At 37.7% G+C, this 13995-nt stretch overlaps 1 protein-coding gene across 2 annotated transcripts in view; it reads right to left on the bottom strand.

The window, feature by feature from the left end:
* Positions 1 to 1079: 1079 nt before the first annotated feature.
* The window catches only part of cdh30 (cadherin 30), an 18986-nt gene continuing 6070 nt past the window's right edge, over positions 1080 to 13995 (bottom strand). The window contains exons 3-14 of one of the 2 annotated variants that reach the window (XM_073907455.1): positions 7447 to 7694; positions 7198 to 7338; positions 6949 to 7104; positions 6598 to 6742; positions 6310 to 6485; positions 6103 to 6231; positions 5821 to 6006; positions 5478 to 5722; positions 5060 to 5202; positions 4754 to 4972; positions 4431 to 4655; positions 1080 to 4292 (exon numbers count right to left, since the gene is read on the bottom strand). In XM_073907455.1, the coding sequence (XP_073763556.1) occupies positions 4237 to 4292; positions 4431 to 4655; positions 4754 to 4972; positions 5060 to 5202; positions 5478 to 5722; positions 5821 to 6006; positions 6103 to 6231; positions 6310 to 6485; positions 6598 to 6742; positions 6949 to 7104; positions 7198 to 7338; positions 7447 to 7694 (2069 nt within the window). In that variant the 3' untranslated portion in view covers positions 1080 to 4236. The other variant, XM_073907454.1, reaches the window with a different exon arrangement.

Below are 13995 nucleotides of genomic sequence, written 5' to 3'. Positions count from 1 at the left end.
TACTTTTTCATTCGATAAAGTAAGGTTTGCAGGTCACAAAATATGCAACCAAATATAACAAAGGCTTGTTACACTACATAAGCATATTTGCACAAGAAACATTCTTGATCATAAAGCAGATGGCTGTGTAACGACAGATTAGATACAGTGCATCCGGAAAGTATTCAAAGCGCTTCACTTTTTCCAAAAATAAATTGTTACAGCCTTAATCCAAAATAGATTAAATTAATTTATTTCCTCAAAATTCTACACAAAATACCCAATAATGACAATTTGAAACAAGATTTATTGAAATTGTTGCTAATTTATTAAAAAAAAAGAAAAGAAAAATCACATGTGCAGTAAGTAGTGTAGGTACATGTGCAGTTCATCCCAAAACTACATTATTTAGATTCAGTCTAATTTTACAGTTAGATCTTTACTGGATTGGTAGCATACTCTATTCTGCCACTGATTGATTGCACTGATTGGTTGTTTGATTGATTGGTATTTCCCCCCCACATTCTATATTTGTAATGTCCATGTTCAAAATGATGGCCATACCATAAATGCCTAATAAATATTGTGTTATATATTATCACCAAACAAGGACTGCATTATTAACATTTTATTAACAGTTTTATTGTTTTGATCACAGGGCTCACTTTTCTGAGATTATAAGCCTCTGTTTTTAAGTTTAAAAAAAGGATATGGACAATTTAGTCCGTTTTAAATAAAATATGACAATGTTCACTTTTTTTTACAAATAGCATGCTTTTATATTTAAAGCATATTAAAGTTTGAGACTATGATCAAATAATTTATAAAAATACATATAAAACCATTGAAAGAAATTAAGTTAACGAAAAGGTTGAGTCCAATATTTGTCATTTTAGTAATGTAATGATAAGTCATAACACTATATACAAGGGTTGGTTCCACTTTATCCTATGTTGATTCAACTACCACTGTATGTACTTGCATAAAAAATACAGCAACATGTCAACAATCAGTTATCAATCATGAATAAGTGAGTAATAAATTATAAAAGTTTATGTAAATGACATACAAAGGTTGGAAATCTAACAACAACAAAGATTAAAATTTTTAATTTTTTTATTTTCTTTTTCTTATCATCTGACATCCAGCTTCCTTTGTTTTCCTTAAACCAACATAAAATTGACAAGCGTCTTGTTTACATCTACAAGTAAGCAAAGGTTGATAAATGAATAATGAAAAGCAGAATGTCAAGGCAGAGGATCCACATTTATCATCTTCAGTAACAAGCAGGTTGACTGTAGTCCGCAGTTCAGAGTGCCAATCAAAACCAAAATCAGTGATTAAAGTGGGAAATAGAAACCTGCAAAAATACTACAAAGTAATTGCTCTAATTGACTTTTGCACAATCACTACATAAAAAATTAAATCTACAACAACTTTCGACTAAACCAATACATTCATTCATTCATTTTCCTTCGTCTTAGTCCCTTTATTCATCAGGGGTCGCCACAGCGGAATGAACTGCCAACTTATCCAGCATATGTTTTACACAGCGGAAGCCCTTCCAGCTACAACTCAGTACTGGGAAACATCCATACACATTCATTCACACACATACACCACGGCCAATTTAGTTTATCTATACTGCATGTCTTTGGACAGTTAGGAAAACCGGAGCACCCAGAGAAAACCAACGTGAACAATGGGCAACATGCTAACTGACCCAGCCTGGACTCGAACCAGCGACAATGTTATAATTTCACAGGAGGGCTATAATTTTCATATATCAATTTTTTTACTTGTACTTCCACTGTACATAATATGTGCATGACTCCAGTTAAATATAATTATTAATTCACAAATAAATCTCTTGATGAGGAAATTGGCCATGTTTTATCTTCTAGATTATGTATCATTTGCATTTTTACAACATTTTTAACCCACAGTTAAAAAGTATTGATTTTATTGTCCCTAATTCAATTGAACTCCCTTGAGGGGAAAAACAGCAGTTGGTTCAGACTTTTTCAATCACCTTTACTTATAATAGTTTACAATCTAATCCTGTTTGTGAAGTGTATGTGGATTGCTTCAACCCAGGCTCATTCTGAAAACATATCGCTAAATACATTTCTGGAGAGCGCCAAGGAGGTACGTTTTTTTGAAGTTTTTGTTTTCGTGAATTTACCAGAGGCCATTGTGTATACTTTTTAGATCTCAAATTTCTCTCACAAGTGCCATTCGCCGCCTGCTGCTTTTGTTTAAATTCAGAGGCCCTTGCCGACAGACTGACTGACTGACTGATCAATCGACTGACCTACCCGCCTTCTTCCCTAAACCCAACCAATAGGGTTTTCAAAAGCACAAATTGATCCGCCCACTTCCCTAAACCCAACCGACAGCTTTCTAAAGCAACTCAAAAAAAGAAAAGCACTTGGCTGATTTTTACCACATTTACTGATTTTACCACATCCTCACCCTGTTATTTACTTGTTTATTTATTTTTTTGGCTTTTGTTTTTCTCTTACTCGCTTTCTGAAACTGTTACTCACCCTATTCAAACCCCACCATAGTGGTCAACTCCTTTCTGCATCTCAAGACTGCCGAGCTAACTGGACAAACTGGTAAAAGCAGGAAAGTCATCTATATGGAGGTAATCAGTCAGCTGGTGAGCACAAAAAGGAACGGCGTCATACTGTACCGCTCCGTAGCGTTCGTTTTAAAGACAAAATACACATAATTCATGATCTCCATTAATGTATATAGGGCTACGTTTTCAAAATGACCCTATGGTGGATTACTCAGTTAGCTGGGGTCCGTTCTTCGTACCCCACTTAAATGATCTAAGATGATCCTGGATCTTTTAATCTTGGTAACGGATCTCTGGCTAATTGGGTTCTTTAAACAAGTTCGAAAAATCAGATTAAAATTTCTGGGTGAACTGATCTGAGATCACTGCGTGTGTTGTGAGGGATTGATCTATCGATCCTTGAAATCATGATCAGCAATGCAACGATTGGTTGATGGCACAGCAGCATAATGACATCATCTGATTAATATTCAATTATCCACATGAGCAAAATTTACTTGAAATTCGTAGTAAACGGTTTGTTTAATATGATACGCAATAACTTTTCACCTTTGTTGTGGGCTGCAGGCTTTACACTTTCCTGTGTTAAGAGTATTAATTATTTATTAGTTTTAAAGTTAGAGTGGATTTCCTTTATAGTAGTCATAGTAGTATTATTGTAGCTGGTTTCTTAATTAGTGTAAAGAATAACTGGATATTTAAAATAATTTTGCATCACAAAAGCATTTAGATATTGTTAAAGGTGTCTGCAACTTTTGTGAAGCATCAAATCACCGTCATATTAGCTGTCAAAACATGTTCATGACTGCATAAATGTATTATTCCATAAAAAAAGTTGCATATTGTGTATGTCTTATTATACACAATTTGTACTAAAGCGATTGTACGCATTTGTATCTAAAAAGTTCATATCAATACATTTTCTCTTTAAACCACCAGTCTTTGAGCTTTTATTTCAGAGTGCAGGTTGCATAAGTTTTATTAATATATAATTTTTTTTTTACTAATTTTTATTTTTTCGGATGAGTTGTAAAGAATGAAACGATCCTGGATCTTGTCAAATCTTTAATAACCAAATCCAGCTAACTGAGTATTTCAAATACGAAGAACGAACCTCTAGACTTGACTATCGACATTGTGATAAGTAAATTATCGATAAAACAAAACTCATCCAGGAGTTCTCGTCATGGCAACAGGTGTCACGGTTGCAGGTTTGTGCGCTTTTTTATTGTCTGACTTGTTTTATTTACAGATTAGTTAAGCAAGGACAGTAATAATTAAAGTTGTACCTTTATTTCTAAATGAATAGTCATTATGCTCATTAGCAGATTTATTTGTGAAGAAATAGTACATTTAATTTAGTCAGGCATATAACTAATATGCAGGCGGGTTGACACAGCCCATTAATGCTTTTGATCAATTTAAATAGTTGTGCCTTTTGCCTCTACGCTACTCTGGTAACGTTTACCGATGAAAATGGATCATTATGAAAATGTTGAAGACCCAGTTTTAGATTGAAAAAGCTGGCGTTACACTTCAGTATAGATGGACTGCAACACAAACTTTTGAAAACTGAAGCACAGCTATCGACAGTAGTAATAACCAATAACATTATTTTTCTGTTTATGCCTTGCTCATCATAATAGTAGATGTTGTCCCTTACATCATCTTCAGGAAGGAGGAGCGCTGTTTTTCTTCCGCAAGAACATGCTCAGAAGACCAAGCACTGAGGAAGGAGGGACAGCTTTAAAATTAGCAGTACACAGAGCTCACATTAATCACACACACACTGCATTGACCTTGACAAGTAAGCCTAACTGCACAGGAGTAAAGATACAGGATACACATAGAAAACTTAACATACATAGCAGAAGTAAGATTCCTCCCAGGACGCCAAGAACACCAAACAGTGGACGGCCTGCTTCTTGATTTTCCGTACATTGGAATGCCTCTCCTTTGCAGTCAAACACACTTGCTTGAATAGTATTCTCCTGAGATTCACCCTCCCGATCAGTAACTCTCAGGACTACATTGTATTCACCCTGGTCCAGCCGAGATTGAGACTTGAGACTCAGATAATGACCAGTTTCTAAAATTGGCAAATGTAATAGTTAGAAATGTCCACTCAGCCAGTCAGATTACCAATGTATATTAAATCAAATAAATAAAACAAAAACAAGTACTCACCATTGAAAAAAACAGACCAGTTTTTACTGGTATCACCTTGGGGCTCAACACTGAAGGGACCAGCAAAAGGAGGTCCATCGTTGTCCGTTATAGAGAGAAGAACTGGGGCTGATTCACGATTGCACAATTTTATGGTCCTTTCATTAATAACAGGAGCATTGTCATTTACATCCTGCAGTTCAATTACCAGTGTTCCTGTGCCAGTTGCTGGAGACTCAACTGCAAACAACATTTGTTCAAGTATTTTAAAAAGGGAAGAATTTAGACAGGAACTTTTGTTAAGAAAAAATAAATAAATAAACACACCATCATCATCCAAAGCCAAAATCAGAGCTTTGTATTTGCCATCTTTGACATTGGAAGATTCTCGATCCATAGGTTTCTTGACTTGAATCTGTCCAGAGTCTGTTATACTGAGCCAGACAGAAGGATCATAGTCAATTCTATAACTGTAAGGAACAAAAACATACAGGTTAAAATGTTTAGCAAGAGCAACTGAATCCACCTGAAGTTCAAATGTATGTAAAGGTATTTCATAGTTTGAGTTCTACATAAAAGACTTGAAACTGGAGGGGACTTAGTACTTGATAGGTATTTGCTAGCACCAGCCACATGATTAATAGTGCTTGGGCTGTCTAACATTTAGTGTCACAGGAAAGTAAATACACAAAAAGTCCATCAGAAGTAAAAAAATAAATAAATAAAAATACAAGATGGTACTCACGTTATCTTTTGCTTTTTTTCAGTGTCTACATCAGTGGCTGTGTAAATGACTAAATTACTACCAACAGGTAAATCTTCAGGTTTGGAAATAAACTTCTCCTTTGGAATAAACTCAGGCGGCTCATTCACATCTTCTACATTCACAGTGACTGTGGCAGTTGAAGTAGGCAAAGAACCGACAAATTTATCATCGTTCTCAACAATCACAGACAGAATGTACTGCTTGGTCTTCTCATAGTCCAGAGGCTAAAAGGAAAAAGAAATGCTTATCAATAAGTTATGCCATCACAACCATTGCCATTACTTATGCCTGGACAGACTTGAGTACCACACACAGACAGTACCTTTACAGTGGTGATGACGCCCTCTAGATGACTGGGTCCAGTGCTGACATTGAAAAACCCACCCTTGTCACCACCAATGACTCGATACTTGGTTGACCAAGCTGTTGATTCAGGTTCATCTCCATCAGTAACTGGAAGGTTGGCCACTTTAGCCCCTACTTGATTCTCTGGGACAGATACAGTGTGCTGAAACAAAGAAATTTTGTGAAAGTTTGTGAGTTTTAATCGAATATAAGTAGCTAATTTTATAGTATAGTAAATAAAGAAAGAAATATACATTACAGAGGTTTGCTCAAACAGAGGTGCATTATCATTGCTGTCCATAACAGTAATTACTGCTGTGCCAGTGGTTGACCCACCCTCTCCGTTCATGTCAGTAGCCGTAATAACCAAAGTATATCTAGACCATTGCTGGAAGAGGAAGATGACTGATGAGCTTTTTGCATAAAATTGAACAACCACTCTAATTCATCAAAAAGCATTTCTCACCTCTCTGTCCAGGCCTGTTTCTAGCACAGAAATCCCTCCACTTACAGGATTGATAGCAAACATGATTGGTTTTGGAGATGGTGGATCTTGGCTGATAATGGCATAACTGATATCAGCATTGTCAGTATTTTCTTTATCATCTGCATCAGTGGCTGTGACCGTCATAAACACTTCACCTTTGGTGAGAGAGTAATTAAACTATTATTTGAGCTGAAGATACATTTAAGGGAGAAAAACAAATGAAAAGTAATGAAAGCAATTTCACCTAAAACTGCACCATCCACTTACCCTTTTCCAAAGCTTCAGGAACATTTGCATTGAAAGGGTTTTGAGTAAACACTGGCTTATTATAATTTTGATCCATCACAGTTACAATAAATTCGAATGGCTTTTCCACTATATTCTCATCCATTCCAGTGGCATGAGCTACAAGCTAAAGACATAGTTTTATTGTATTATTTTTAAATAGTTGTCAATTGTCAGTGTTATATTTTGACCTACATCAGTGCATCAAAAACATGGTAGTCAGGTCATACAGAAATCTTTAGCAAACAAATGCAAAGCATCTCCATAACAATATAAAATGTAATACAGCAATTGTAGATTTTTTAAACCTGAAAAGAGTAAGAATCAACTTACTTTGTATGAAGCTTTTTCTTCTCTGTCAAGTTGCTGAGTCACATTGATCCACCCTGATAGTCTGTCTATTTTGAAAATCCCCTTAGGGTCCTGATCTGCTCCTTCGCCTGTGATCTTGTATGCCATCTGATATTCAGAAGCAGAATCTGACTTTATCTAAATACAGAACGACATCAGAATAACAATCAAAAACAGACAAATCTTCTAATCCACAACATTTTCAAGAGTTCTTTCCTAACTGTCACTGACCTGGACCAGCCTCATTGGGAAAGGACCTCTGCTATTCTCAGATACACTGACTGGAGGAATAATCCAACCTCTCTTTGCTCTCTTTAAACCAGTTGAAGACTTTGGGAAAGTCAGAACCAGATCATCAGAGGAAGATTCCATCTATGAAAAAACAGATGATATTTGTGCTATTTTTTTTTAAACAAAGTAAGAAGAACATGATCACTTTCATTTCCAATTTGCCTGTACTTTTGCCTGAATTAACTGTACCTCTACAGAGGAGGTATTCCTTAAGTTATTCACGTCATTACTCCCGAGATAACGGACACGCTCAACTCTGACAGAGGTCGTGTGCTTTTTGCCACTGGAGTCCCATGCAGTCACTGAAAACTCCTTGAAGCCTTCATGAAGAGTCACTGACCTCCTCATCATCAGAGTCCCATCCCTGTTCAGATCAATCTCCTGATCAGTGGACTGAAAATAGACTCTTGTTCGTCTATCGCATGTGTTAAAACGGACTGTCAACAAAAGAGATTAATTTAGCGTTAGCAAAACAAAACATTGCCAAGCCAATCACTATTCTACTATTCAGTTGTTGAATGTAAGACCTGAAAATCTGGCATTACTATCAAAATTGTATACATTTGATAATAAAATAATAATTATAAATTAATACAGTTACAGTACCAGACATGGACTTTACACAAATGAATCAGGGTTTTAACCCTTAATTGGCCTACAGGTTCAGGGCAACTTTGATGCATGTTTGCTATTTTATATGTTCCTTTCATCTCAGGGGTAAAAAAAATCTATTTTAAAGCACTAGACTTGATTCAGTTGTTTTAAAGGTAGGTAAAAAAAGTAGCTTATTTTGAGTCAAACTAACCCCACATTGAAAGTAAATGGGAAAAGAGAAAAAAGATTGTTTTCTTTTAGATTCATTTGTTCAAAAAAAATATTAAACCCATTATAAATCTCAAATGTTTTACAGTTTTGCAAAGGCCTGGGTTTGGAGCAAAAATAAAAATTAAAATTATCATGTGTGTGCAGAAACACACACACACACACACACACACACACACACACACACACACACACACACACACGTACACACACACACACACACACACACACACACACACACACACACACACACACGTATGCACACACACACACACACACACACACACACACACACACACACACACACACACACACACACACACACACACACACACACACACACACACACACACGTATGCACACACACACACACACACACACACACACACGTATGCACACACACACACACACACACACACACACACACACACACACACACACACACACACACACATGTATAACTGCAACAGAAAAAAGGATTATAGAAGTTGTTTAAAATAAAATCTACAAAACTGGAATAAATCTGAAAAATGTTCAAAAATAAATGAAGGACTAAGACTAAAGCACAAAATCAACATAGAGTGCATGTCGCACGCACCCACGCATGTCTAGTTGTCTGGGGCTTAGTTTTATTTTGGCAAATTGAATTTGGCTGATGTTTTGCAAAAGAAAACTACTAAAATATATATTTTGTTTTCAAATATAATTGGTTAGACACAGTTCATAACAGAGTTTTCATTTTTTGGTAAACCAAACCATTAAAACCACAGTCTCTCAAAATCATTAAAGGGAGAGTAATTGGTGAGTAGGGCAATGCAGTGGCGCAGTAGGTAGTGCTGTCGCCTCACAGCAAGAAGGTTGCTGGTTCGAGCATTGGCTGGGTCAGTTGACGTTTCTGTGTGGAGTTTGCATGTTCACCCTGCGTTTGCAAGGGTTTCCTCCTGGTGCTCTGGTTTCCCCCACAGTCCAAAGACATGCGGTATAAGGTGAATTGGGTAGGCTAAATTGTCCGTAGTGTACGAGTGTGAATGAGTGTGCATGGGTTTTTCCCAAAGATAGGTTGCAGGTGAAAGGACATCCACTGCGTAAAACATATACTGGATAAGTTGGCGGTTCATTCTACTGTGGCGACCCCAGATTAATAAAGGGACTAAGCCAAAAAGAAAATGAATAAATGAATTAATGAATAAATGGTGAGTACATTTTTATTTTGATGAGAACTATAATTTTACTAATTTTACTATATATTAATATTATATAATATAATAATATATATATATATATATATAATATATATATATATATATATATATATATATATATATATATATATATATATATATATATATATATATATATATTTTTTTTTTTTTAATTTATTTATTTTTTTAACAAATAAATAAATATGAGAATTGCCAAAACACAGGCAGATAAATGATTTCCTACACAAGGCAATCGTTTTTCCAAATATATCTCAATAGAGTGCCATTAGTCAATAAATGAATGATTCTGTCATTTGATAATTGTTACATCTGTAGGTGTCAAAGCTGGCCCTCCCTGTAACCGAACTAAGAGGCTGCTTAGGGCCCCGTCACCACTAGGAGGCCCCACAACCCACTAGTGGTGTGAGCCGTTTCCTTGCTGACATCGTTTTTATTTGCATTTTACATTTATCTTAATTGACAGTGCTTTAGTACCTAAATATTTATACATTTTCACTTAAAAACAATTATTTTGGTTGGAATTGTTTTTGTGTGAAGGTCATCAGAAAGATCAACAGGAAGCTCGCAGCATCTCATTTCTCATATGCGTTCTATGTTTTTGCGGTTCAAGTTTGTTCTTCCAAGGTAACCTGCAAGACCGACTAGTCAACACAAGAACGCAAATCCATGCATAGATACAGCCACCATGGCCTTTGCTTCATTGACTGTCCCATTTATATGCCTGATATTTTGGGGGAAATTTGACTGCGAAAATGAAACGGAACCAACGTTATTTTTCAGGCATAGAAAAACTGTAGAGAAAAATGACGACGAGACGAGTACAAAATCATTTTTAGCATTACTTTTAAGTGGTAATGATAATGTTATAGACATTATCTAGTAGCACATTTATAGAAAATAGACAATTACAGATTAATAAACATTGTCTACTTATAGGACACGCTTTTTTAGTCTAAAATGCAATAGTACTGAAGTGTCTTTCACTGACACATTGGGCAGCTTGTTCGCCTCACAGCAAAAAGGTCGCTGGGTCGCTGGTTCGAGCCTCGGCTCAGTTGGCATTTCTTTAAGGAGTTTACATGCTCTCCCTGCGTTCACGTGGGTTTCCTCCAGGTGCTCTGGTTTCCTCCCACAGTCCAAAGACATGCTACAGGTGAAATGGTGAAATTACCTCCATAGCTACATATTCTGACTATAATCTCATGGCTCTAACTGAGACCTGGTTGAGGCAGGAGGACACTGCTACACATGCTACTCTTTCTGCTAATTTCTCTTTTTCCCACACTCCTCGTCAGACAGGGAGAGGGGGTGGGACTGGACTACTAATTTCCAAAGAATGGAAATTTACTCTGATACCGTCCCTGCCAACAATCAGCTCCTTTGAATTCCATGCAGTCACCATTATCCACCCCTTCTACATAAATGTGGTTGTCATCTACCGCCCACCAGGTAAATTAGGTCACTTCCTAGATGAACTGGATGTTCTTCTCTCATCTTTTTCTAATTTTGCCACTCCCTTATTGGTGCTAGGTGACTTCAACATTTACGTTGACAAACCGCAAGCTGCAGACTTTCAGACTTTGCTTGCCTCTTTTGACCTAAAAAGAGCACCTACTTCTGCTACCCACAAATCAGGTAATCAGCTAGACCTTATTTACACACGACACTGCTTCACTGATCAAACAATAGTAACTCCACTACAAATATCTGATCATTTCCTTCTGTCTCTCAACATCCACATTACTCCTGAGCCGCCACACACTCCAACACTGGTTACCTTTCGCAGAAACCTACGATCTCTCTCACCCAATAGACTATCCACCATTGTTTCAGACTCTCTTCCTCCATCTCGCAAACTCACTGCACTTGATTCGAACAGTGCCACTAATACACTCTGCTCCACACTAGCATCATGTCTAGACCGATTATGTCCTCTTGCATCCAGGCCAGCCCGTGCCAGTCCTCCTGCACCCTGGCTCTCGGATGCTCTCCGTGAGCATCGCTCAAAACTTCGGGCTGCAGAGAGAATTTGGCGGAAAACTAAAAATCCTGCACATCTCTTAACATACCAAACTCTTCTGTCCTCTTTCTCAGCTGAGGTTACTTCTGCAAAGCAGACGTATTACCGTCTGAAAATCAACAATGCCACTAATCCTCGCCTACTTTTTAAAACATTTTCCTCCCTCCTCTATCCTCCTCCTCCACCCGCATCCTCCACACTTACTACTGATGACTTTGCTACATTCTTCTGCACCAAAACTGCAAAAATCAGTGCTCAATTTGCTGCACCTACAACAAACACGCAAGATACAACACCAACACCACACACACTCACCTCTTTTTCTCAGCTCTCTGAGTCTGAGGTGTCCAAACTTGTGCTATCTAGCCATGCAACCACCTGTCCACTCGATCCCATTCCCTCTCATCTCTTGCAAGCCATCTCTCCTGCAGTCATACTAACACTGACTCACATAATTAACACATCTCTTGACTCTGGTTTATTCCCCACTACATTTAAGCAGGCTAGGGTAACCCCACTGCTAAAGAAACCCAACCTGGACCATACGCTACTTGAAAACTACAGACCAGTATCCCTGCTTCCATTCATGGCCAAGATTCTGGAGAAAGTAGTGTTCAATCAAGTCCTGGACTTTCTTACTCAAAACAATCTCATGGACAACAAGCAATCCGGCTTTAAGAAAGGCCACTCAACTGAGACTGCCCTGCTCTCGGTCGTGGAGGATCTCAGACTGGCTAAAGCAGACTCTAAATCATCAGTCCTCATTTTGCTGGACTTGTCAGCTGCTTTTGACACTGTCAACCACCAGATCCTGCTATCTACGCTTGAGTCACTGGGCGTTGCGGGCACTGTTATACAATGGTTCAGATCTTACCTCTCTGACAGGTCATTCAGGGTGTCTTGGAGGGGAAAGGTGTCCAACCTACAGCATCTAAACACTGGGGTACCTCAAGGCTCTGTTCTTGGGCCACTTCTCTTCTCCATCTACACATCATCTCTAGGACCAGTCATCCAGAGACATGGATTCTCCTACCACTGCTATGCTGATGACACCCAGCTATACCTCTCTTTTCATCCTGATGATCCCTCGGTTCCAGCTCGTATCTCAGCCTGCCTGTTGGATATTTCACACTGGATGAAAGACCATCATCTTCAGCTGAACCTCGCAAAAACGGAAATGCTTGTAGTTTCTGCCAACCCGACTCTACACCATAACTTTTCAATCCAGATGGATGGGGCAACCATTACTGCATCCAAAATGGTGAAAAGCCTTGGAGTAACAATTGATGACCAACTAAACTTCTCTGACCACATTTCTAGAACTGCTCGATCGTGCAGATTTGCACTCTATAACATCAGAAAGATCCGACCCTTCTTATCTGAACATGCAGCTCAACTCCTTGTTCAAGCTCTTGTTCTCTCCAAACTGGATTACTGCAACTCTCTACTAGCTGGGCTTCCAGCTAACTCTATCAAGCCTCTTCAGCTGCTCCAGAACGCAGCAGCACGAGTGGTCTTCAATGAACCTAAACGAGCACATGTCACTCCGCTGCTAGTCCGTTTGCACTGGCTGCCAGTTGCTGCTCGCATCAAATTCAAAACTCTGATGTTTGCCTACAAAGTGACTTCTGGCCTAGCACCTTCTTATCTGCACTCACTTCTGCAGATCTATGTGCCCTCCAGAAACTTGCGTTCTGTGAATGAACGTCGCCTCGTGGTTCCATCCCAAAGAGGGAAAAAATCACTTTCGCGAACGCTCACGCTCAATCTGCCCAGTTGGTGGAATGAACTCCCTAACTGCATCAGAACAGCAGAGTCACTCGCTATTTTCAAGAAACGACTAAAAACTCAACTATTTAGTCTCCACTTCACTTCCTAATCTGCAATTGCCTCTTTGAATATCACACTAATTGTACAAAAAAAAAAAAAAAAAAAAAAAAAAAAAAAAAAAAAACTAACACTTCCCTTCTTAGACTTTACAGACCTGAAACTTGCCTACAGCACTTATTCATTGTTGCTCTTAGTTGTGTAAATTGCTTCCTTGTCCTCATTTGTAAGTCGCTTTGGATAAAAGCGTCTGCTAAATGACTAAATGTAAATGTAAATGGGTAGGCTAAATTGTCCGTAGTGAATGAGTGTGACAGGCCCATACGACAGGCCGGCCGGAAGGTGTAAAAAAGTTGTTATCATATGGAACTTGTTATTATATGGACCCCGCAATCAAAGGCCAAAGAAAAAGAAGAAGTTTATAAAAGTTATTTCATAATTCAATTAATCATAGTTTAATATAAGCTCTGGACCCTGCATCTCAAATGTAAGGAACAGGGAGATTAGACTGAAGATAATAATACATTTTGTGTTTGGGTCTTGACATTAACCCAGTATTTGTTGCTCCCCTTTTGCTTATATGCTTTTTATATTAATATTTGTCATATTTAAATTATTTGTTTATTGATTTTATTATTTATGGATCAATATTTGCATAATTTTAATTGTTTTGCTGTTGTTGTTTTGAGTTTTTAATAAGTTTAGAATATTTTATTACTAAGTAATGCATTTTCTTTTTTGGATAATGATTGTTTACTGTCGGTTCATTGCAGGGTTTTTGCTTTTGAAATTTATAAAGAAACTCAACCTAGAATCTTTTATAGAATCTTCAATCTGTTTGCCAAA

This window comes from Danio rerio, chromosome 7 (assembly GCF_049306965.1).
Source record: "Danio rerio strain Tuebingen ecotype United States chromosome 7, GRCz12tu, whole genome shotgun sequence".
Classification (NCBI taxonomy): Eukaryota; Metazoa; Chordata; class Actinopteri; order Cypriniformes; family Danionidae; genus Danio; species Danio rerio.
This window is presented reverse-complemented; position numbering and strand designations above follow the sequence as displayed.